This window comes from Brassica rapa, chromosome A01, assembly GCF_000309985.2.
Source record: "Brassica rapa cultivar Chiifu-401-42 chromosome A01, CAAS_Brap_v3.01, whole genome shotgun sequence".
In the NCBI taxonomy this organism is placed as follows: Eukaryota; Viridiplantae; Streptophyta; class Magnoliopsida; order Brassicales; family Brassicaceae; genus Brassica; species Brassica rapa.
The window spans coordinates 26,421,459-26,447,811 of record NC_024795.2 but is presented as its reverse complement, the minus strand read 5'-3'; the positions used below and the strand labels follow the sequence as shown (position 1 = coordinate 26,447,811).

Below are 26,353 nucleotides of genomic sequence, written 5' to 3'. Positions count from 1 at the left end.
TTTATAGAAGGATAACAGAACAAAGGTTCTACAAGGATCATCTTCAATCAAAAGAGACAAAGAGAGGTAGAAATATTGACCTAACAAAATAGGTAACTAAGCCAACATGGATATCCTCTAGCAATATAAGATTGAAAAAAATCCTCCTGGATCACACTTTTTGCAATAAGTTTTGCTCCTTTAATGTTATGATAAGAGTGGAATTGAGTCTTCCAATCCGGGAATTCATTCAGTAATGGCAAGACCTTTGAAGAGTGAAATACTTGTATATGCTTGCAAATATAAGGTTGATGTTTGTTCTGTGAATTTGACATATATTTTTTCCTTGACGTAGTCCAAGGGAAATCCGCAATGGGGAGGAGGTTGCATGGTATGCAGATGGGGAAACAATCGTAAGAAATGAGAATATTCCGACAATAGCTTATGCCTATGGTTAGTCTTTAACAATTTAATTAGTGGCATGGTGAACACATCACTCAAAAACAACAAAACTAAGCACAAATAGTATTGTTCTTATGTGATATTCATTTTCACTTGTAATCATGTCTTAAAATAGGAGGACTAAGATTAAATTGGATATTCTTTTTTTTTTTTTGATATTTGGATTTCCCATGTTGTTTTCTTGAAGTTGTCTTTCAATCTGTTAATGATTGATTCTCTTTCTGGCAGATCGTTTCTTTGGACCTACGACCACAACACGCAATGTCTACGATGTTAATGCACACCAAGTTGTTAATGGAGCTATGGAGGGGATTAACGGTATGAAGTGACCAGTTTTAATGATAAGTCTATTTTGTATTTTTTTTTGTCACAGATTATTTGTTGAAAGACTGTTCTTAGTGTGTTATTCTTCAGAACAGTTGATTTGAATATAATGACATCAATGTTAATCCACTACAGGGACAATTTTTGCATATGGAGTGACAAGCAGTGGAAAGACTCACACGATGCATGTAAGATTCCCTAATACCGTTTGATTACAACACACCCTACTGTTGAAAACTTGAAACCATGTTTGCATTTAACTTTAGAATGTCCATGACTTACGATTAATATTATCTGATAGTTTTGGTTGATTTTTGGGTTCAAATGTCAGGGTGACCAGAGATCTCCTGGTATTATACCGTTAGCAGTGAAAGATGCTTTCAGCATTATCCAAGAGGTACTTTTGTAGGATATTGGTTCGTCCAGATTCCTTGGCTTAAGTACTAGCAGCCTGACATATTAATCTTTTACAGACACCAAATCGAGAGTTTCTCCTGCGTATCTCCTACTTGGAACTTTAAAATGAGTTGCTGTTATTTACCTATTGTCTTGTCTGCTTTATATTCATTTTCAATAGTAGCAGAGAGTGATAGAAATAATTTTCCTTTGAGATTACTATCTTTAAGGTCCACCTTATTTCAGGTTGTCAATGATTTATTGAATCCAGCAGGACACAATTTGAGGATCAGAGAAGACAAACAGGTATGTGACTCACTTTCAGATCACCTTTTGATACATGCAACTACTTCTCTTGTTGACTCGTAATATATTTGTTGTGATTACATCGCTTATCATAGAATTTTTTATTGGGAACCATGGTTAGGCTATTTGGTACCTGAAAATATATATTGGTTCCATTATGAGGACTCTGCTATTAGAATGTTCATATGTGGCCCTTTGTTTCATTGCAATGCTCTATGTCACATTGCTTTCAAGCACATTTGAGGTTGATCCTCGTCCTCCTAATTATCATTTGAAATGAGAATTGTATAATGAGCTTCTCATGGCTTTTTATTCAATTTTTTTTTAATGGAACCCATTTTTGTTGATTCCAGGGAACTTTTGTAGAAGGGATTAAAGAGGAAGTTATTTTATCCCCTGCTCATGCGCTTTCACTTATAGCAGCTGGAGAACTAACTACCCATAATTTCTCTCATATTTGCAGAACCTCGTTGATCTGGCAGGTTCCGAGAGTTCAAAGGTTGAAACTAGTGGCTTAAGACGCAAGGAAGGATCATATATAAATAAAAGTTTGCTGACTTTAGAAACTGTGAGTTTTTTCTTACCACACATTTTTCTCTTAGTCAACAATAGGTTTTGGAGTCAATTCAGATAGTACTTTTGTGATGTTGTAGGTGATATGAAAGCTCAGGGATGTGAAGGCTTCGCATGTACCATACAGAGACTCTAAGCTAACTAGGATCCTTCACTCCTCACTGAGTGGTCATGGCCGAGTATCTGTAAGTCCTTTTAGATCTGTTCTCAATCCCCTTTCTTATGAAATCCACAACATGATTAAAAACATCTTGATAACCTTAAGCACATACTTTGCTAGTTATGTACTTTACTGATTAGTTGTCCCTTTGTGGATATGGTAGCTCATTTGTACAGTAACTCCTGCATCAAGAAGTTCGGAAGAAACACACAACACATTGAAATTTGCTCATCGTGCAAAGCATATTGAGATTCAACCCGAACAAAACAAGGCTTTACTCGCATATCTTCTACCTGCCTTTATTTTTTTGGTACTAACACTACAAAACTGCAGATAACTGATGAGAAATCACTAATCAAGAAGTACCAACATGAGATTCGGCGACTGAGGGAGGAGTTGGAACAGCTTAAACAGGACATTGTACCAGTTCCCCCACTGAAGGATATGGGTGCACATGATACTATTCTCCTGAACCAGAAGGTATGCTCGAAAGATACCTTCCATCCCCATTTATACTTTTGTAGTGATTAAGGGATGTTTTTTTTTTCTGAATAGAGTTCCAATCTTGAAAACTTAAAATCTTCTTTTTAATTGTCATTCATGCATTTTCCTGTCAGTGATAAAAGTTTAATATGAACTGATAATTGTTGAAAACTCACTTATACGTTGGATTAGACAAGTAGGGGGACATTTTGTGTCATTGTGTTTTAGTTACAATCACGCATTTGAGAGAATCTGTAGTAATTTTGTTGTTTCCTTTTTTTGGCTATATAACGTGATAATAGAAGCTAGAAGATGGTCAGGTCAAGCCGCAATCCAGCTCGAAGAAGAGGAAGAAGAAGCTAAAGCAGCTCTCTTGAGTCGAATCCAACAGTTGACAAAATTTATTTTGGTGTCTACTAAACATATCGCTTAGCTCATCGCTTTAATCCTCGGAGGAGACATTCATTTGAGGAAGAAGAGGTAGAATCACTGATATAGCTTGAATAGTATAAATTGTTTACACGGTCTCCTCTTAGGATGGTTCCCTGGAGCAAGTACACGAAATTTCTAGTTTTTTTTGGTTAATCTTTGTTGATAATGTTTGTGTGTAGCTTGCTTACCTACCATACAAGAGGAAGGACTTAATGGACGATGAGGACATTGATATATATGTTCCTGTGGAGGGAAGTGCTGAGATTAGAGATGTTCCATGTAGAGAAGAAAAGAAGACTCGGAAGCATGGGTTGTTAAAGGTATACAAATGTCTGACTTTTTGTTTAAAGAATAATGGTATGAGTAATAGTAGAAATCAGCACACAGCCTTGTCTCCTCTTAGGTGCAGTTTCTTCTTTTGATTATTCTCTGGTCCCCTTTGTTGATCCGAACTTACTTTTACCTATCAGAAAAGGGATAACAGTTCAAGTGCTAGCGAGCAGTCGAGTGTGGTAAAATCCAACAGCACGCCATCGACTCCTCAAGGGGGAGGAAGTTATCTTTATACAGAATCAAGACTTTCAGAAGGATGGCCTTTGATGGAAGGAACAACTCTCAGAGTCTAGAGAAGACAGAGAAGCTCCTGAAGACATGGAGACTCTGGAGGTACATAAGAGATACTTTCACAGCTGTAATGGCGCCAAAGTAACTAAATCATTCCTATGTGCTCTTGTTCCCAGACTAGCAATATCGATGAGTTGGATCTTATGAGGGAACATAAAAAGATTTTATTGGAGGAGGCGGCGTTGCAGTCAAGTTCGTTGAAAAGGTTGTCAGATGAAGTTGCGAAGTCCCCTCAAAATGAAGAGACTAAAGTAATATAATCACTCTGTTGATGATATTTATCTACCTGTGTTTTAAATCTACCAAGTATTCACCTTCTTGGTTCTCTTGTTACTTTAGGAGGAGATTAATGCCCTACATGATGACATCAAGGCAAAGAATGACCAGATTGCCACCTTGGAGAAACAAATCTTGGATTATGTTATGACATCACATGAGGCATTGGATAAATCTGACATCCTGCAGGTAGGCTTCCCTCTGCCATGTATCATGCAATGGCTTCTTTTTCTTTTTTGTTCATTTCTCAAGTGATTATTATCGTCTCTTCAGGCAGTTGCTGAGCTGAGGGATCAACTTAATGAGGAATCTTTTGAACTCGAGGTGATCGAATTGTTTATGTTTATGCCTAGAGATAGTTGTGCTATTGATTGGATGATATAATTCCTCTTAGCTCAATATAATCTCTGTTCACACCCTATGAAGTTTGTTTATCTGCAAATATTAGAGTGGTCAAAGGCCAAACTATATCAACGATGAAGCCAAATCATATGCTCTACGTTTTGTCTCATCCATTCATCTTGATTGCAGGTTGAAACTGCAGATAGTCGCATCATTCATGAACAACTCAATCAAAAGGTCATAGGCTTTGTCTTAATCTATCTCCTCTGTTTTGTATGTCTTTGGGAAAGCTTCAAACTAGCTTTGTAATGTGCAGTAGAATTGATTAGCTGGTTAAGTATTTTCTGCAGACAAGTGACTGTCAAGTACTGCAAGAAGAAGTTGCGAACCTAAAGCAGCACCTCTCTAATTCCCTGGAACTAGCACAGGTCTCTCTATATACATTTTATTTCACGTCTTTCACCAATTTTCAAGCTTAATAGCTACACGATTCTCAAACTAAAGTCTCTGTGCATTCCGACTTGAAAGGAAACGAAAATCGAAGAGCTGAAACTGAAAACTAAGGAACTAAACGAATCTAAGGAGCAACTAGAACACCGTAACAGGAAACTCGCAGAAGAGAGCTCATACGCAAAAAGCCTTGCATCAGCAGCCGCAGTCGAGCTCAAGGCATTATCCGAAGAAGTTGCAAAGCTAATGAATCACAACAGGAAACTATCAGCTGAGCTATCAACCCACAGTACCCAATCCCCCAACCTAATAATAAAACAGGAACAACGGAAGAAGATAGAGCCTTCTAAAGAAACAAGAACAAGACAACTCGTCAACGACGGAGCTGAAGAGAGAACTAAGAATGAGCAAAGACCGTGAACTAACATACGAAGCCGCATTCGTTGATAAAGATCAAAGAGAAGCCGAGCTTGAAAAAGACTCAAAACATAGAGAAACATATCTAGAGAACGAGCTCGCTAGCATGTGTATTCTTGTTTCTAAGCTGAGAAGATCACAAGAAGCTCATTCTGTTACTGTATCAGAGACAGACGACGCCACAAATTTAACAAAGACGAATCCAAACAAATACATAATCATCACAACTTTAAATTGTTTCTTATTCCGAAGAATTAAAAAAAAACAAAAGGATAGAACAATGATCAATACTAACAGATCAGTCAGTTAGTCTTGGGATCAGGCATGGGGAACAAACCAGCACCAGCAGCGCCACGCGGCGGAGAAAACCCTAGAAACTTCTGAAGATTCGTCCTTATACTAATCGAACACAACAAATACAAAAACGCCATGGAACAATCCGTCGCATCATCTCCCTTCAACCCCCTGTGACTCATCTTCTTCACGATCGCGATCGGATGGAACGGGAGCTTCGCGACGACCTTACCTTCGAAGAGCGAGTTCAACAGCCCGAAGACGACGAAGAGGACGAGGGCCACGACGGCGCCGGATTTGAACTTGAAGAGGGACAGATCTCGGCTCGACTCCTTGAGGCTCGTCTCGACGCGGTCCATCTTCTTGGTCTTCGATTTCTTGACGGTGAGCTTGGAGGAAGGGTTCTCGGTCTTCATCGTCTCGAGCTTCTTGGCGGCTTTGTCGATTGAGTATTTTAGGGATTTGTAGGAGGTGGTGCGGTAGATTAGGATCCACGAGATGGCTTCGCAGACTAGCGCCGTGCAGAAGGAGATGCCGACGACGGTTAAGCTGTCGGCGTACTTGAAGGAGGCGAAGAGTGGGATCGTCGTCGCCATTGGGATTTAGTTTCTTCTGCTTTCGCTTCTGTTCTCTCTCTCTCACTGTGGAGATCTGATTAGGAATTGGGTAAAATAAAAGTCAATAGAGGGTACAATAAGTAAATAAGGAAAAGTTTGGGGGACTTCTAGAAATACTTTTTAATTTTACTTGTAACCAATACCTTTCGAATTATTAGAATTTACCCCAGCTGTTTTTTTTATTCCTTGCTATGCAAAACCCAAATTACAATTTTTAACATTAGCATAAACACTGTGGTGCACATCAAATAGTGTAAACTTGTAATCATGCAGATGTATGTTTTTACTCACAGAAAAGAAGAAGCAAGGGAAAAAAAGATTGGTAAGTTTGTACCAAACTCATTAGTTGTATGGGTTTTATGTACTAGATTATTTTTTCTAGGTTTGATTTGAATCAGAGTTTATTTGGGTTTTGATTAGAAAAATGTGGAGTAAAAGAGAGTAAATAATAAAGTGGAAAATGGAGAAAACTTTGGAAATTGAAATGAAAAGAGAACAAAAAATTAGAATAAAACTCGTTTCACTTATAAATCCCAAAATAAATATGTGAGTGTTTTTTTTTTAATTTCATCCCTCAACTTAATGATGCTACATAGTTAACATCACGAATTTATTTTCATTCATCTAAAAATTGATGTAGATTTTAGAAACCGTTTAAATCTTATGTTTTTATTAATTAAAATATGATGTACATGGCGGTAATTTAACTAAATATGAAAGTTACATAAGATATTATTTAATTTTGGTTTTCAATTATTTTAATATGTTTTCTTATTAACTCTTAATAAAATTTTTGTAATTTATTTGATTAATTGTGTGGAATATACTTATTTGATCATTTTTTTATTATAAAACTTATTTCATGTCAAATTACTGACTCTAACATTTTATTTGTTTGATATAAAATTAAATAACTAATGAATTATTTTATTTATATATTCATAAAAAAAAATTGCATACATTTTAAAATGTATCAAATAAGTATATATCAGACAATTAATCAAATGAATTACATATTTTTTATTAAAATTTCATAAGAAAATGGATTAAAATAATTTAAAAACAAAATTACATAATATCTTATAGAATTTTCATATTTAATATAAATAAAAATAATATAATAATATATTTTCATATACACAAAAATAAAAATGTTAAAACACTACTTATAAAAAAATGTTAAAACATATTGATTTTGTAAAATCAATTATGTTAAAAATATTCTTACACTTTTAAAATGTGGGTCAAAATCTCATTTAGTTAAATTACGGCCGGGTCGGTCATATTTTAATTGATGAAACGAGATATTTAAACGGTTTCTAACATTTACATCAATTTTTGGATGAACGAAATTAAACTTATGATGTTAATGAGATATGTTATCATGCATAATATATAATTCGCGTAGCTAGGTATACATTAGTTTAGTTTGCATGGTTAACCATGTGAATGACTAATACTTCAGGTAGTTAGCAAATATTTTTTTCCTTCTTTTAATCAATGAACCTAAATCCGGATTGAAATCCTGATAATTGAATTCAACCCAATAGAACAATAGTGTTATCATAGTTACAACTAAAAAAAAAACTTAACAGACAAATCTAAAATTTAGAAATGGAAATATGAGAAGGAATGGAAAAACTTAACAGACAAAGCGTTTCAAGAAGAAAAAAAAAATTCTAGAGGCTTCGTTTTGCGTTAGTTCATTATAATGCAAGTAGAGCGAATTCGATGATTTATTTATTTTGAAGTACCATCTCATTAGATGGTATTTGTTTCTAGTGGATTTTGTATGTAAAATCAACTAGGTGATTATCCACTCACATGTGTGGAGTAAAATGTATATATTCTAATAATTGTTGAATATGAACTTTGTCCGTATAACCATAATTATATTATTCATAAGCCTATATATGTATTAATTTGAATATCTATTAAATGTTAGTTTACTCGTATGGTTTTTATGATCATTTATATTTTATTATAATAAAAAATTTAAACTATAGATCATAAAATTTTCAGTGTGAGAGTTTTAACAATTTTCATTATTTATAGTCGTTTTTAAACATTCAAAATATAATATATACGAAAAATCTATTTTTTATTATATGGTTAATATGATTGTTTAATTTATTTTAATACTATAACATTAAAAAATAATGAAGATATGTGAATTGTTGTCAAGTCTTTATTATTAAAATTATTAATTGTCAAATATATATTTTAGTCACGTTTGGTAATTCCGTAAATTTTATTTAAGAAAAAAAAAACAATAATTATATATTGTTAATTAATTTCATGGTTATTCTAAGTAGAAGTATATAATACATGTTTAATAGACCAAAATATTTCTTTAGAGACTTTAAGAAACATTATAGTGATGACACGTGTTATAGTTAAAATGTTGTAATGCTTATCTTTTAATATATAGAAGATTATCTAATAATTTCCAATAACTCTTGATAAATACTAGGAAAAGAACCCGTGCGATATCGCACGGTAACTCATTTTGTAAAAAATACAATACAAATAAAATTACAATAATTTTTGAAGATAATTTTTTTTAAATTCTTTATAAGAGTGTATATATATATATATGAAAATAAATGAAAAGCCAATTTCATATATTTTGATAAAAAATTTAAAAACAAAGGCAATTTCATGTAGTGATCTTTGATGATCTAAATAATGAATCTCTTTCTTTTTTAGTTTATTTGTGATTGTTGTGATTTTCTAATTTTATTTGGTGTTTATTGTGGTTGTTATTTGTCATTTTCGACAACTATTTATATATATGACTAAGGATTGCAATAGTTGACAATCAACCTTTGCAAAGGTTTAACTAAGGGTTACACTGGTTAACACCAAAAGTTGCAACAGTTCACAACTAAAAACAATAATCACTAATAATTGTAATTTTTTTATCATCAAAGAATGTAATGGTTCAACACTAACAGTTGCATCATCTAACCAATTGTAACTATTCACTAAGACAACATACTCCACTTAAACAGTCTCAAAGATTCACTTAAATCTCTAACAATTATTTCTTATTTAATTATTATCAGAGATTCACAAAATAAATATCACTCGTATCAAACTCATGCACGAATAAAAATGTACGTAACATCAATTCGAAAAACATCATAAATGTCTATTTATTTGATAGATAACAAAATGGATCATATATTTTTATAAAAAAATAGGATCATATATGCGTTGTACGTATATAATTTGACATATCATTAAACCTTGTATCAGATGTGATGTCAAAGTTACTAATATGGTAGATAGATTATTCTTTGAAAAAGTATTTGTAAAATGGGATGACCGATGATTAATAGTAGCTTAACAGATCTCTCTTCACAAAAATAAATAAATTAATAGACTATTTAGAAGAAATAAAATATCAGATGTAAAAGTTGGAATCTTCGATGTATAAATGTTTTCAAAGAGGTGTCTTTGGAAGAGGTTTAAGCCGTTTTGATTTGAAGGAATGCATTGATTCGAGAAAGGCAAAAGCGTTCTTTGGTTTAATAAATGATGATGTCATCTATTTAAAGGAAATCTAATTTTTAACCATTAGATTATTATAAAATAAAGCAAATCTAACAGTTAGATATATCTTTTTTTTCCTATAAAAAATGATGATATTATCAGTTAACAAAAAAACAGGTTTCCTATTATGTATAGAAAATTTAAAAAAGAAGTAAGAAAAACTTGCTTTGATAGTAGCAAATGTCATTTTATTTGCATAACTTCTTGTATATCTGCCAAGAAGAAGCAAGGTTGGTTTCAAGGTGACTCTCTAATAAAAACAAATAAACACGAACCAAAAACAAAAAATCAGTTTAATACCCAGCGAGTTGATTATTGATCATCCATGGTCTCCAGTTATCAATAACCGAATAGTTGAGAGATCTTATCCAAGCTTGAGTCCCAATGTAAGGTACTGTCATATCGTGATCACCAATGTTCACACAAAACCACACAAATATTTACATAAAGATTTTGAATCTTGGTGGGAGAAAAAAACTCTGACCTGAAGATGAGAGAACGATAGCCATTGATGCTATTATCCATATGGTAAGGTACATTACTTATAATGTCGTTACTGTAAGGAATATCCAAATTACATCGTATCCATCTCCCTATGCTCTACTACAATTATAGATCTTCTTAAAAAACTTGACAGCGCTTCTTTACTAAACTCTTTGAAATGAACAGTCTTATATACCTTCTTGATTTGAAGAGCTTTGCGTACGCTTTCGCTTTCGTCATTTGCCCAGTAGGTAGCTAGCAAATACCTATAAATCTGCAAAAGCAACCTTATATATGCTTTGTTTCCTGAATGGTTTAACGGTAAAGAAAGAAGGTTAAAAATTTATAACAGTAGTTATTTTAAAATTATACTTATAATAATAGTCACAACTTTTCACTTTTTAAAAGATATCTATACATAATAGCAAACTCCACATTCTGTGTTTGATGACATCAACATTTTTTATAGCAAAATAAAATTGAAATCGGACGGTTGAGATTATTGCGGTTATGTAATCTAGTGGATATTATTTAAGTTTCATTTAGTATATGATGTCATCCGTTATTATATCTAAACGATGTCTTTTTCTTTTTGAAACGTTGCATTTTTGAAACATTGCTTCTGAAGAGACACGACCCTCTCAAAATAATAATTCTTATATCTAACGGTGTCTTGTTTTTGAAACGTTGCATTTTTGAAACGTTGCATTTTTGAAAAGATACGACCCTCTCAAAATAATAGTTCTTAAATCTTAACAAATTTATATATTCATTCTTTATGACTTCCCTACTTCCCGTCATCATTGTTCTTTTTTCTCCTTCACTTACCATGGATTTCTTTTGTTCTGGAAATAACCGTCTCTCTCTAAGAATTTTCATGTCTGTTTTCACCACCACCGCCATCCTCTTTTCTGTTTGTTATGTTAATCTCCATCCTCATTTTCTGTCTCCCCAACCCACTACTATATTAATTTACTCATAACCGTTGAAATATTAGAACATGTGTTGTCCTCATGAAACCATTTGATGATATTTTAACCGGGAGATTCAAGAGACTGAAATTTATAAAAGGGAAATATGATTTCATGTTTCAAGAAGGAACTGACAATCATAATCAATTTAACTTACAAATTAGCGAGAAAAGCTTTAGCGAGAGAATTCCGATGATTCTCCCTCCACTGTTTCCAGGCCTTATGAGAATATAATCCATCCTAGGAAAATTAATTGTACCAAAAATTTAACAAAAAAATTCACCGAGCATCTTTCCACAAATCCTGTATATCTGAAGAAAATAATAATTGTGTTGAATTCTTTATAATTGTGTTTTTTCACAATTCTTTTTGCACCATCAAATCATCATATATCACTCTCACTAATACGCATCTCTTCGCTCTCAACTGGCTATTTTCAGCCAATTGTTAAACAATTTTTTTGATTTCCGGCTGACATTGATCCTAGCACTGGTTGTTTTCTCTTTTTATTTACTTTTGTTTTTAATACATTTAGATCTCGGTTTACTACCATTAAAATCAGTGGAAGAGACTTATAATTGAAAAATGCATGGCGGAGACTATTTATAGATTTTTAAAATCTATTTGAATAGTCACATCCCTTCAATCTGAATAGTTGCATTCTTCTAATACTCACAACTTTTCACTTTTTAAAAAATACTTATGAATAGTCACAACTTTTAAACAATTTTTAGAAAAGACACAACCTTACAACATAGAACTTTTAGAAAAGACACAACCCTTTACACATCTTTTTCAAAAGATACAACCTTTCAATATAAGTGAGATTCACAACCTTTGGAATTAATGAGGATTGCTATTATTAGTAGATTATGAGTGAAATCTTTGTTTTCCAGTAAGGAGAGATTCGAAAGAGTTTTAATAAATGATTAATTCAATAAGAGTGGATTTGATAGAACTTTTATAAATACTAAGAGGAGATTTGAACAAAAACTAGAATTCTCTTAAATCATAAGCCCCCTTTGTTCCTATCTGTTTTTTGGTCACCATTCCATTCCAGAAAATGCTTTTAAAGATAACAATCACAACATTCCAAATGTAGAAAAGGCACAATCTCAACATTCTAAACCTGCGTCCACCTAACAAAAAACAATTGCCTTCTCGTAGTTTACTCCAAATACAAAGGGTGTAATATAACAACAGAAACACTCAACACTTTACCGAACACACACGTTGCCTTCTCTCCTAACTCCTTAAAGTTCAATCTTCATAATCTCTCTCTGTCTCTCTCTCTCTCTCTCTCTCTCTCTGACAACAGAGAGACTCTTCACGTGCCAAACAAAAAAAAAACTGAGCACCTTCCTCTCGCCCATGGCCACGGACTCCGTCAAGCACGTGCCTACATTCGGCGGCGCAGCCATCTCTGAAATGAAAAGCTTCTTCTCCGCCATGAAACCAAGAAAAACGATCATAACTTTTGTCTACGCCTTCGTCATAACCTTTGTTGCCTTCACTGTTTACTTAGCCTTCGCCCCTTCCCTCATCACTATCTCTAATTCAGTTTCTTCCTATATCCTCCCTAATGTCAGTGCCGTGACTTCAGCGTCCAGTAACATCACATTACAAGCAACCACGCCGGAAAGTCTCACTCCGGCTGTTATAAACACAACCTTTGAGCCTCCCCTAGGTAATGAAACAAACCCACATTCTAGAAACAACGCTTCACGGTCTCATGCAAGTGTACACTTATGTCCTAACAACAACACTGCTCGAAATTCGGACAAACAAGCACCTCTGTCCGTGAATTCAAGTGCTTCTTCTCCGATGAGAAAACAAAGTAGGAAGTCAGGGGCTAAACGAGAGATCAAGTCTCTGAAGGACTGCGATTTTTTCCAAGGAGAATGGGTCAAAGACGAATCCTACCCGCTTTACAAACCCGGCACGTGTAATCTCATCGACGAACAGTTTAGCTGTTTAACCAACGGAAGACCAGACGTTGAGTTTTACAAACTGAAGTGGAAACCTAAAGAATGCACTTTACCAAGGCTGAACGGAGGCAAGTTGCTGGAGATGATTAGAGGAAGAAGGCTCGTGTTCGTTGGAGACTCGCTGAATAGAAACATGTGGGAGTCTTTGGTTTGTATTCTTAAAGGATCAGTTAAAGATGAGAGACAAGTCTTTGAAGCTCATGGAAGGCATCAGTTTCGTCGGGAAGCTGAGTACACTTTGGTCTTCAAAGTAAGTTTGCAATCTGTTTCGGTGAGGCCTGCGGGTTTGGCTAGTTTGGGCTGGGTCGTTCGGTTCGACCAAAATATCGCCCAACTGAACCGAACAGAGTTTGGTTCGGTTTAGGTAGTTCGGTTTTTCAACTTCTTTTACCGAAACTAATCAAAGTTTTTGGTTTCAATTATATGTTGGTTTAAAATTTCTTTAAATTCGGGGTAATTTGGTTAATTCGGTTTGTCGGTTATTTTGATTCGAATTTTTGATTAGTTTAGTTAGCTTTTTTTTGGAAAACCCGAGCTAACCAATTACTGAAGTGAAAACCGAAGTATTTTATAAGCTTGCCGAATTGAACCAAACTAACCAAAAATTTTCGTTCGGTTCGGTTATCAACGAGGCCTAGTTTGACTACCTAGTTGTTATTGGAGACTTGATTTGTGTGGTTGATATGATAGGAATATAATTGCACTGTGGAGTTCTTTGCGTCTCCTTTCTTGGTTCGAGAATGGGAAGTTACGGACAAGAACGGGACGAAGAAGGAAACTTTGCGTCTAGATATGATGGGAAGCTCATCAAAGCAGTACATAGGAGCGGATGTACTTGTGTTCAATACCGGAGCTTGGTGGACTGATGACATAACATCCAAAGGGTAGAGTTCTGTCAGCTATTTTTTATTTTTTTTATATGGAGGATTTGTCTCATTGGCTTTTTGGTGTTTGGATGGTTTTGATTAGTGAGGACTATTTTCAAGAAAGAAGCACTGTTTACCCGAAACTCAACGTTGATGAAGCTTTTAGAAAAGCATTGACTACTTGGGGTCGATGGGTTGATAAGTATGTGAATCCAAAGAAGTCTCTTGTCTTCTTCCGCGGATTCTCCCTGTCACATTTCAGGTATGTACAGTTCTTTCATGGTAGTCTTAAGATTCTGTTTAAAAAAATAAATAAATGGGTTTGGTCTGGTTGCATGCAGTGGTGGGCGATGGAATGCGGGAGGGGCGTGCGATGATGAAACAGAACCGATCAAGAACGAGGCATACCTAATGCCTTACCCTTCCAAGATGGAGATTCTTGAAAGAGTTCTAAGGGGAATGAAGACACCGGTCACGTATCTCAACATCACGAGGTTAACAGATTACAGGAAGGATGCTCACCCGTCTGTTTATAGGAAACAGAAATTTACTGCAGAAGAAAGCAAATCACCGTTGTTGTACCAAGACTGCAGTCACTGGTGCCTCCCAGGTGTACCTGATTCTTGGAACGAGATTCTCTATGCCGAGATGCTGGTAAAGCTCGACCAGCTCCGTGGCAACAGACGGCGGAAACCTGAAGGGCTACTATAGGAGGAGTTGAATCATATTCTTGTTTTAGATGAAATACACAATATATATTTTCAATGGATGAAAAGAAAAGAAACACTTAGAAGCAATTATATGTTTTCAAAGGCATAGAGAAAGTAAGAGATGAGAATCATATTACTGCCTTGCTCATCACTTTTCTTGGTTGTAAACTATGTTCATGGGAGAGGTTTGAGATTGTAAATGGTTAATTTTTATTTTACTCAATTTAATAGTAAGGTTTGTCAAATCATAACTGAACCGGAAATGGAAGCAATCATTTGGTTAAAAGAATCCGGTTGATGACATCGACTGGCAAAGCATAGGCAGGATCAATTTGGTTTGACTCCAGGATACTCCAGCCCTGCACCAGTTTTGGATCATTAAGTTCTCTTTAGCTTTGAAGACCTTAACAGTATGTACTAATGAGACGCAAATTTTAGTCACCTGCAACTCCAAAGTAAGTGTGAAAGATATCAACAGCATCGTCAGGTCCATTCTCCATATCTTATTCAAATTACACCTGAAACTCAGGGAAGGCTCTAAAGAGATGTGAGTTTTATCAACCAATGTTTGAGAAAAACCTGACAGTCCAAGATGAACTTTACAAGCTTTGATTTGTCAATCCAATGGACTCTGTTGGTCATGATAAAACTCGATAAAACCCACCAAGAGTGGCAAACCTGGTGATAATTAAGCAAGAACAATCAGTGTGGTAAGTGTTAGGATAATGACGTATCATTATAGAGATAATCATAGTTTAAGATAACTGTTGTATTTATCTTATAGATAACTATGAGCATGTGATAAGATCAACTTGACTCTATCACATGATCTCGACTTGTATAAATAGAGAGCTGCAGACATCAATAAACTTAAGCTTTCCACAATACAAATCTTATATGGTATCAGAGCAATTCTCGATCCAAATCGTTTAAATTTTTCTTTTCTCTTCACGCAAACACAAACATCGTTAACATGTCTGATCAAAACAGCTCTCTCACAACTGCCACTGCTACACGCACCGCAGTCTATGATCCCGCAAACCCTGCAAACTCGCTTCTTGCGGTTAACATGTCGAACGTTACACGTTTGACAAACACCAATTACCTCATGTGGAGCAGAAAAATTCAAGCCCTCCTTGAAGGTCATGAACTCCACACTTTTCTTGAGAAAACAGAATCCACTCCAGAGGCGGTCCTCATCAACAATGGCCTCGCAGAACCTAACCCGGCGTATCTACCGTGGAGACGTCAGGACAGGCTCCTATACAGTGCCATCATTGGTGCTATATCCCTTCCAGTTCAACCACTCGTTGCAAGTGCTACAACCACTCATGAAGTCTGGAGCACACTCAATCTCATCTTTGGCACACCAACTCGCGGACACATCAAACAATTGAAGTTCCAAGTCAAGAGCTGCACCAAAGGAACAAAAACCATCAGTGAGTATCTGCGTCTTATCAAGACCAAAGCAGATGAACTAGCACTCCTTGGCAAGCCCATTGACCCTGAAGATCTGATAGAGCAGATTCTAGCGGGTCTCTCTGAGGAATACAAAGCCGAAGTTGATGCAATCAACGGCCGAGATCATCTGATCTCCTTCTCTGAACTTACAGAGAAACTTCTTAACCGAGAAGCCATGATTGTCTGCGATCAACCAGCAACACCGACGTTTCCAGTTACAGCTAACAACACCACAAGAAGCAACACCAACAACAATAACCGCAATAACAACAACAACTGGCGTCCATCCTTTGTCCCACGACAAGGCAACAACTCGCCTCGCCCATCTCGTCCCTACCTTGGAAGATGTCAGGCCTGCGGAATTCAAGGACATAGCGCCCAACGGTGTCCATCATTCAAAGTCATTGCAACCAACTCAATGCAGCAAAACACCCAACACGCTCAGTGGCGACCACATGCCAATGCAACGTACATGACAAACCAACACCCTGATGCTTGGCTTATGGACAGTGCAGCCTCTCACCATGTCACGAGTGATCTCAACAACATGGCTGCACACATGCCATATGCAGGACCAGATGGCATAGTGATTGGGAATGGAGCCAATCTTCCCATCACACACACCGGTTCACTTTCTCTTCCAACTTCATCTAAAAGTTTCAATCTTAATGATGTTCTTTATGCTCCATCTATGCAAAAGAATTTGATCTCTGTTAACCGGTTCTGTAAAACTAACAATGCCTCTGTGGAATTCTTTCCAACTATGTTTCAGGTGAAGGATCTTCCAACGGGGACACCGGTGCTGACCGCGCCAGTTAATGGCAACCTCTATGAATGGCCTACCAATGACTCACGCACTCCTCTTGCTTTCTCTGCTGTATCATCATCGTCCTTAGACTGGCATCACAGACTAGGACATCCGGCTTTTCCGATTTTACAGCATATTTCTTCTTGTTTTTCTCCTGGTTTTTCTTGTCGTTCTCCAAACTCTCTTCATTGCAATGCTTGTTCTATTAATAAGAGTCACAAATTGCCATTCCATAAAACATCTATTACTTCCTCTCGTCCGTTACAAATTCTTTTCTCAGATGTTTGGTCCTCTCCCATCTTTTCTTTTGATGGTTACAAATACTATTTACTCATAGTTGACCACTATACAAGATATATGTGGTTCTTTCCTTTGAAACTAAAGTCACAGGTCGCAGCCACATTCACCAGATTTAAGGAGCTCGTCGAAACACAGTTCCAAACAAAGATCACAACACTCTATAGCGACACTGGCGGTGAATACATTGCACTCCGACCATTCCTTGCGCAGCACGGCATCTCTCACCTCACAACACCACCACACACACCTGAACACAATGGCCTATCCGAGAGACGACATCGACACATTGTAGAGACAGGTCTTTCGCTTCTCACTCACGCTTCCATCCCTACTGAATATTGGACATATGCCTTTGCTGCAGCTGTATACCTGATCAATAGGATGCCAACGAAAGTACTTTCAATGGACACCCCTTACAATCGGCTCTTTGGAACTGCTCCCAACTACTCCAAACTGAAGATCTTTGGGTGTCTCTGCTACCCGTGGCTGCGACCGTACACATCCAATAAGTTGGAACCACGCTCCACTCCATGTGTCTTTCTTGGTTATTCTCTTACTCAAAGTGCTTATTTCTGTTTTGATCCCTCCACTTCTCGAGTCTTTGTCTCACGACATGTAACTTTTGTTGAACATAAGTTTTCCTTTGTTTCTTTAAGTGCCAATGTCTCTTCCACTCCAGCAACAGAGGAGCTAGCGTGGGTTCCTACGGTGGAACCTTTAGGTCAGCAACAGGTACTCGTGGAGGAGCCCTCACCGGAAACTGGACCTGCACCAACAACGGCATCTCCAACACCAACAGCACCTGCTTCACCAACAGCACCTGCTTCACCAACAGCGCTTGCTCAGTCCACAGCTGCCCCTCCTGCTACAAGCTCTCAGCCAACACAACATGCCATGACAACACGATCACGCAACAACATTGTCAAACCCAACCCAAAGTATGGCTTGACAACAGCACTTGCCCCGTACGTTGAGCCACATACAATCACACAAGCTCTGGCTGATGAGCGCTGGCGGAAGTCTGCAACTGCAGAGTTCAATGCTCAGGTTGTCAACAACACATGGGATCTAGTTCCAGCTGAAGAAGCGACAAACCTAGTTGGCAACAGGTGGATCTTCCGGTACAAATACAACCCTGATGGGACTGAGAAATCACTGAAATCCAGACTGGTAGCAAAGGGATATCATCAACGTCCAGGAATAGATTATCATGAAACATTCAGTCCAGTTATCAAGTCTCCAACAATCCGACTTCTACTTGGGCTCGCAGCAAAATATGACTGGCCTCTTAAGCAACTAGACATCAACAATGCCTTCCTCCAAGGGACTCTCAATGAAGATGTCTACATGGTCCAACCAGCAGGCTTCATCGACAAGGACAAACCAAATCATGTGTGCAAACTCAACAAAGCCCTCTATGGCTTGAAACAGGCGCCACGTGCTTGGTACACGGAGTTAAAAACATATCTTCTCAGCCTTGGATTCAAAAATTCTGTTGCAGATGCATCTCTGTTCTTTTTACATGATCGAGGGATCGTCATCTTCATGCTAATTTATGTCGATGACATTGTGGTTACTGGTAACTCTCTTTCTCGGATCCGTGACATCATCAACAACTTGTCTAGGCGATTCTCTCTTAAAGACCTCGATGACTTGGGATACTTCTTAGGCATTGAGGTCATGCGCTCGTCTCAGGGTATTGATCTCTCTCAGAGAAAGTACATTGCTGACCTACTTCATCGGACCAACATGACACACGCCAAGCCAGTACCAACTCCCATGTGCGCCTCCACGTCGCTCTCTATACGAGATGGTACTACCTTGGATAATCCTTCAGAGTACAGAAATGTTGTCGGCAGCCTACAATATCTTCTTCTCACGCGACCTGATATTGCACTTGCTGTCAACAAACTCTCACAATTCATGCACAAGCCCTCAGATACTCATTGGATGGCGGCTAAGAGAGTGCTACGTTACTTGGCTGGCACGTATACCTCTGGCATCTTCCTCTCTCGTCAGTGTTCTCTCTCCCTCCATGCCTATTCTGATGCGGATTGGGCTGGCAACAAGGATGATTATACCTCCACTGGTGCGTATGTCGTCTTCTTTGGTCAACACCCTATATCATGGTCTGCTAAGAAACAAACGGGAATAGCACGATCGTCAACTGAGGCTGAATATCGAGCTGTCTCAGCTGCTGCTGCTGAGGTACGTTGGCTCTACTCGTTACTGCGAGAACTACACATTCCAATCATCTCCACCCCGACGATCTACTGCGACAACGTTGGAGCTACCTACCTTAGTGCCAACCCTGTGTTTCATTCACGCATGAAACATCTAGCACTTGACTTTCATTTCATACGTGAACAAGTGCAGAATGGAGACACGTCTCATCAAAGGATCAGCTTGCTGATGGTTTAACCAAACCGCTACCAAGGAACCGGTTTCAACTCCTCTTTACCAAGATCGGCCTCACTAACCGTGCTCCGTCTTGAGGGGGGATGTTAGGATAATGACGTATCATTATAGAGATAATCATAGTTTAAGATAACTGTTGTATTTATCTTATAGATAACTATGAGCATGTGATAAGATCAACTTGACTCTATCACATGATCTCGACTTGTATAAATAGAGAGCTGCAGACATCAATAAACTTAAGCTTTCCACAATACAAATCTTATAGTAAGAACAATTGGAATAATGTTTTGTGTTTGTAGAGAGAAGCTCCGTTCCCTCAAATGGACACCTATTGTTTATTCATCTGCGATAAACTGGTCATGGCGTTGACAAGTACGTTTCCTTACCTTTACAGTTTTGTTTTAACTTATTCTATTTGATGTTATATATGAACATTTATACATGTAGTATTGTGGTTGCTGCTGCGACTGTTCAAAAGGAGAGATCAAGAAGACTTTGTACAGCCATATTAAACCAAGTGATAAGAGAATTAGCTGTTGCATTTAAACCAAGTGATATGAAATTATTCTCTTCTTCTCTCTTTTGTTCTTCACATTCTTCAGTTTCCAGCAAGTAAAAAAGCTCATATTCTCACACTCCTATTCGTCTTCTTTGGCTCAGCCCTTAAAAGATCGACAAGAATGGAGGAGGTACATAGTTTTTTAGCACTAAAACTATTATTCTTAGTTTGTATTGAAAAAAAAATGTTGCTGGTGAAGGAACAATGTCAAGTCTTTCACGTGAGAGAAATCTTGCAACCAAAGGGGGGGCATAATAAACTGAGACTATATAAGTTTCGTTTAGTTATGTATTTCTTGAGAAATAATGTAATTCTTTGTTTTTTTTTTTTTGTTAAAGGGTTTTATAATTCACGTTTGTGTGTTGAGCGTAAATAAAAGGGACCGCTTTATACGATTCAGTGATGTTTTTAGTTTAATTTCAGCTTCTTTCTTTTCATGAAATTCAAGCTACTTCACAAATCAAAGATGCATGCATATTTGCGTGGGGAACTACATAGACACCCATTCAACAAGAACTCTATTTATAATCACGTCCTAATGAATCGGTCATTTGAACAAAAAAAAAAACACTTCCTAATGAATCGGTCATACTTTTATTTTTAAAATAGATACAAAGACACCCATTCAACAAGAACTCTATTTATAATCACGTCCTTATGAATCGGTCATTTGAACAAAAAAAAAATCACTTCCTAATGAATCGGTCATACTTTTATTTTGGAGATTAATGTTTCATAACCAAGTTGCTTTGGTCTAGTGGTATAGGAGCTCCAGCTGGAGTGCCCGCCCCTGGGTTCGAGCCTTGGCCACTGCGGAATTTAACATATGGGCTGCAGCATCCGAGACCGAAAACCGTTACACGGTGAGCCACATGGTGACGCCCTGGCAGCGTCCATGCTCACTTCGGTCTCTAGTCTGGACCACCTCGGTGGAGCCAGGATACTCGGTTAGCAAAAAAAAAAATGTTTCATAAATAAAAACAGATATCAGTGTACGTAGTATCCTCCCTTATCTTTAGGATTCGATTCCCACCTTCAACATTCCACTTTTTTCTCATTTCAGTTTGTTATTTAAAGGGTTTCAAAACATACAACAATTATCCAAAACTAGATTGTTTCAAATTTCTCAAAAGATATTTAATTCGAAGCTAATTATCACGAGAACTACAAATTAATTCCAAAAATGAAGTTAATTTCATTGATGTGCATCGCCTTTGTCATACTCTTGACATCATTCCCGGCTACGGCTATTACGTTCAACCCTGCTTGCATTAAAAATCATGATACCTGCGGCCCCCTAGTTGCTGTAAAGGGCCGGCGGTGGAGACCCGAATGTTGTAAAATTTGGAGCGGGAATGTACTTCCAGAAACAAGACAATGTGCATGTTATGTACTGAAACATTCTTTATTTGGCAATGGTGTTCTTCCCCTTATTTTAGCTAAGTGTAAATTAGGTGGTATCGAACAATTCAAATGTTCGGAGGTGGAAACATAAAATAGTTAACTAACCAGAATCGTGAAAACCAAACTGGAGATAATAAGATAAAGTAATCAATTGGGTATTTCTTTATTTCTTTCTAATCATTTTAATAATGTTACTGTTCAATAAGGAGAGAGAAATGGTTTGTTTTTGTTCATGCTCGTGTGAATTACGATTCCATGTTTTTTTGTTTCCATGTATTTTCTTATATATTTAGTAAAAAAATGAAAAGGTATAATCTAGTCTGGATTAAGTACCATAAATAAATATTTGTTCTTAATCTTAGTGCTTTGGACTTGTAACACCAACTTTATGCGTAATAAGCATGGGGAGAAGAAGCAAATGAAGAATTCTTCTTATTCACCAAGTTTTGTAATATAATAATTTTCATTCTACCAAAAAAGCCTCTCTCTAGTATTTTCTCTAACTTCTTTCTAAAAAAGCTTCCGACCAAATAGATTTGCTCATGTGGCCAGTGGGCTCTTTGCTGCCGGTCACCCATAATCTTTTTGTTTTTGTTTTTGCTTTGTATTATATTTCTTCTCTTCGCGGTGGCGATAAACCGTGGCAAATTTTTGTTGTGTATTCAAAATCTTAATTGAAGCAAAACTTGATGATTGTGTTGTGTTATTCTTCGATTGAGATTGATCTTTTATGTATGCTTCTCCTCTTTCACAGTTGCTCTTTAAATCCCGTTCGCTTTAATGGAGTTTTCTTCTTCTCTATTGGATTCGCATGTACTCTTTTCTTAAGGGAGTCAATTTTCACTCTTTAAAAGATGAAGCCGATGAATAGGCTCTTAGGTGGAGGTGATGTTAGAGTAATCTCGATGAAGATTTAGATGAATCGGCATCCTCTCGGAGATGGTCCGATAAAGATCTTTAATTTTATTGGATTGATTGAGTAATCCCAGAGTTATTACCCAATGAAGTTGATGGTGGCTCTCATTGAAGCGACAGCCGGATGAAAGATAGCAGATCGCAGTCTCATCCCATGTCAGATCCAGAAGTTTAAAGACTCATGCAAAGGAGGATGAGGGCGCGTGTCACGTCTTTCCCGTGCATGGAACTCGAAGAGCCTAATGGACCACGAATTAGGCCTAATAAAATTTATTTTATGATGATGAGTTTCAAGCTTGTTGCTTCTCTTGTAATGTTCATTGGTAGGCATGGACATTCGGGGTCCCAATCGGGTTTCGATTTTATCCATTCGGGTTTCGGTTTTTCGGGTTTATCAAAATCAACCCCATTCGGGTTATATAAAAGTTCGGTTCGTGACCGGTTCGGGTTCTATCGGGTTCGGGTCGGGGTTAGTAAATCTTCAAAGAACCGGTATAACCCATTGTACTTTCGGGTTCGGGTCCCAATCGGTTCTTCAGTTTAAAAATACATGATTTGTACCTATTTTGTAACTAAAACATAAATAAAATCGGTTCTTCGGATTTAAAATACATGATTTGTACATATTTTAATAGCCAAAACATAAGTAAAATCGATTCAAAAATAAGAAAAAACATCAAACGTGATCATTCAAAATCAAACGAAAGATAAACATAGTTAGTGATATAAAAAAAACCTTATAAATGAAATCATAAAACAAAATATAAGTTCTCATGAAATGAGAAACATTATTCAATAAAAACAAAACCAAAATCTAAAAACTCCAGGCATCAACCGCCACATTCCACCATCAACCTTCATGTAACAGATAATTATTTTAGAAGTTCAATAATATCTTAAAGTATTTTGGATACATATTAAGAATTAAGATCATATTTGGTAGAAGTTCTTTTTGTGATTTTAAATGTTTCGGGTTCTATCGGATATCCATTTAGGTCCGGGTTCGGTTCGGATAATACCCATAACCCAAAATACCAAAAAACAGGATCCATTCGGTATTTATGTCGGGTTCGGATCGGTTCGGATTCATTTTTATCGGATCGGGTTCGGTTCGGATTTTCGGGTTCGGTTTATTTGCCCAGCCCTATTCATTGGGCCTTTCTAAAGGAAAGAAACAGTTGACAAAAAAAAAAAGAAAAAAAATTCTACCTACTTAGGCCCTTCTTAATTCCTCAAATCCCTCTTTTTCCAATATTACAATTTCTTCCTCTTGACTATCAACAACAGACCTCAATGGGTTCATATCCTATGGCCTCTTGGGAGTCTTTTTTGGATAGTCATCCATACTGTGAAGGAGCATTGGGGTGTGATAAGGAAACCAAATCCCTTTGTACCAGTCAACTGCTGAATGGTTAGCTTCCATGTGAGCTAATCATTACTCATCCTCGCAAGTTTTTAGATGACTGCTTCTTTTTATCAGGTGGTTGAGTATAATCTATTTTGAATTAGCCTGTTGGACTAGTTTCTCTTATTCAAGAAATCCACTTGCTCAGTGACACAAGAGCAGCTAAGCGGGTCCGTAACTTTGTTGGTAATATAAAGGGAAAACTCAGATCTTCTGTTTTGATCTTTGCTTGTGCGCGTCTCAGACATGTATTGCACATCTTTGTTTCTTACAAGCGTCAAATCGTTTATACATTTTTAGTGAAACAAAGGTGAGCAGGTAGCCAGGTAGTACCTTTCCTTGCAACTCACGCATGAATATAATAAATCAACTATTTCATTGTTGATGACTGGATGATTCACAATCAAGTTGCTGGGTATAGTATTTACACTAAATTTTTTTTTTCTTTTGTTTACTCGTGAGATCATCAAAGATGTTTTAGATATATGAAAAGCACATTTCATAGTCTATATTCATCTTCCATGTATGTTTCTTTGATGATTTAAAAAAAACAGAAGTACATCAACACTTCTTATCTTTGTGTTTTCTTAATCTCAAGTTGGTAAATAGAAAAAAATGATGAAAAGAAGAAGAAAAACAAATTACTACGAGGCTCTCAGTAAAGCTGTTCTTTCTTTTCATGCCACCATCTCCACCTGTAAACACAAAATTGCTAGAAACATTAGTGAACTTTTATATAATTTTATATAATATAAAAAATATATAAAAAATTATTTTAAAAAATGAATTTTAATATAATTTTGTGCCAAATCTTGCATTCTGAGATCATCAAGTCAATGTAGTATACGTACCAGTAATATTCCCAACGAGGACGGACTTTGGTCATGCGGTTATCATCAGATGGGTGATAAGGATGAGCAGCGTGGTGAGTGTTGTGGAAAGCGCAGCAACCTGCAGCGTAGACGGATGTTGACAACCGATAACTTTCTCCAGTCAAGACGGATCTCTTCAAGAACACCAGCTTTACAAGCATCACACTCGTAGCATAACGTTTCAATACCATTGTTCCATCTATAGCAATCTTCTCCTCCGACTATTACTCCAGTCTCGTACGTGCACGCCGTTGGTGGCTTACAACATCCCGACTACAATCAAAGACAGGTTAGTTACTAAACAAACTGATGAAGATGCTAGTTCATATCATAGGACACAAGCGGAGTTTATAACCAAACCGGAAAAAAAAAACAAAATCCGATATGAACAGTTATACAAAAATACCCGAACGGACCTAAAATCATTAGATATTTTTGGATTCCGAAATAATATCTGAAATTAGCTAAATTTGTTAAACTTTTACATATTTAAGGTAATTTAGATATTATCGAAAGATAAGGATGATGATACCTGAACAGAAGTCATATCCCTTTGGAAATAATCAAGTGTGGTCCAAGATTCAATCTTAGAACAAGTCTTTGAAGTCAAGATACAGCTTCTAATGGAGTTCCAATACTCTTGATCTCTAACTCTTGATCTCAGCCACGGATGATAATCTCCAAGTCTATACTCTTTGTAAACCCACACCACCTCCTTGGCTAGTCACCACAAGACCAAAGAGCGTTAGACCCATGAGAGTCGCTATGAGGAAGATCATGACAACTAAGTACACCCACAGAGCCCATGCCACGTTGAAACAAGCTCCTATGAAACCAGCAAGGGATACTAACAGTATGATGAATCCTATCACGAGAAGCGGTGTCTGGAGGAAGTTCTCGCAAGTTTTACTGCTTCTTGCCTTCCATAGAGCAGTTCCTTTGATTGGTATTGAAGCTAGTAAGCTGAGAAGGTTTATGACCCCAATCACTGTGTTGCTGAACCTGTACATAGTAGGATTGTTATCAAGAAGAAACCAGAGAACTTTGCAGTGTTTCTCTTCTCTAATCAGATTCTCTCTTATCAATTAGGAATCCCCTGGACTATATTTGCGAAGTGATTTTGCCACAAGTCATTTCTACAATCAATTTCACAAAACAAGTATGACATTGCTACTGAAATTGATGATATGTCTTATAGCTTAATATGACATGGACAATTGCATTTAATGTTAATTTATATTTTTGGTAAACTTTTTAAAATATGGTAATAACTCATATAATACATTTAATGTCAATTTATATTTTAGAAATTTTTTTAGAATATGAAAATAACTCATAAATCATCATTAAAATAAATATATTCAAATATGACATTATAAATTTCGAAATATAATATAATTATATATTTTTAAATTATATAATTTTATTACTAAAATTTTCAAAAATGTATATAATTTTTTTAGAAAATTATAAAAATTTAATCGTAAAATCATTATT

At 36.6% G+C, this 26,353-nt stretch overlaps 2 protein-coding genes, 1 long non-coding RNA gene and 2 pseudogenes across 3 annotated transcripts; 2 read left to right on the top strand and 3 right to left on the bottom strand.

The window, feature by feature from the left end:
* Window positions 1-351: 351 nt before the first annotated feature.
* On the top strand, window positions 352-5,489 carry LOC103846216 (annotated as a pseudogene).
* Window positions 5,359-6,192, bottom strand: LOC103845847 (calcium load-activated calcium channel). Its single transcript, XM_009122744.3, has one exon. It carries the CDS (start codon window positions 6,112-6,114, stop codon window positions 5,527-5,529), a length of 588 nt encoding a protein of 195 aa, XP_009120992.1. The 5' UTR covers window positions 6,115-6,192; the 3' UTR covers window positions 5,359-5,526.
* A 2,607-nt stretch (window positions 6,193-8,799) lies between these two features.
* Window positions 8,800-11,670, bottom strand: LOC117128238. Its single transcript, XR_004451489.1, has 2 exons — window positions 9,994-11,670; window positions 8,800-9,905 (listed from the first exon to the last, which is right to left on the bottom strand). It is a non-coding gene; the product is annotated as an uncharacterized LOC117128238 (long non-coding RNA).
* Window positions 11,671-11,680: 10 nt separating this feature from the next.
* On the top strand, window positions 11,681-14,941 carry LOC103845838 (protein trichome birefringence-like 1). The gene is made up of 4 exons (XM_009122733.3): window positions 11,681-13,385; window positions 13,826-14,019; window positions 14,105-14,263; window positions 14,343-14,941. Exons 1-4 carry the CDS (start codon window positions 12,519-12,521, stop codon window positions 14,710-14,712), a joined length of 1,590 nt encoding a protein of 529 aa, XP_009120981.1. The 5' UTR covers window positions 11,681-12,518; the 3' UTR covers window positions 14,713-14,941.
* Window positions 14,942-23,543: 8,602 nt separating this feature from the next.
* Window positions 23,544-26,280, bottom strand: LOC103845830 (annotated as a pseudogene).
* Between the last annotated feature and the right edge of the window lie 73 nt (window positions 26,281-26,353).

Bases quoted from the DNA above. Each gene is read 5' to 3' on its own strand.
- LOC103845847 (XM_009122744.3), bottom strand. From the start codon at position 6,114: ATGGCGACGACGATCCCACTCTTCGCCTCCTTCAAGTACGCCGACAGC.
- LOC103845838 (XM_009122733.3), top strand. From the start codon at position 12,519: ATGGCCACGGACTCCGTCAAGCACGTGCCTACATTCGGCGGCGCAGCC. The intron at 13,386-13,825 runs GTAAGTTTGCAA...TTGATATGATAG, and splicing joins AGTACACTTTGGTCTTCAAA to GAATATAATTGCACTGTGGA. The intron at 14,264-14,342 runs GTATGTACAGTT...GGTTGCATGCAG, and splicing joins TTCTCCCTGTCACATTTCAG to TGGTGGGCGATGGAATGCGG.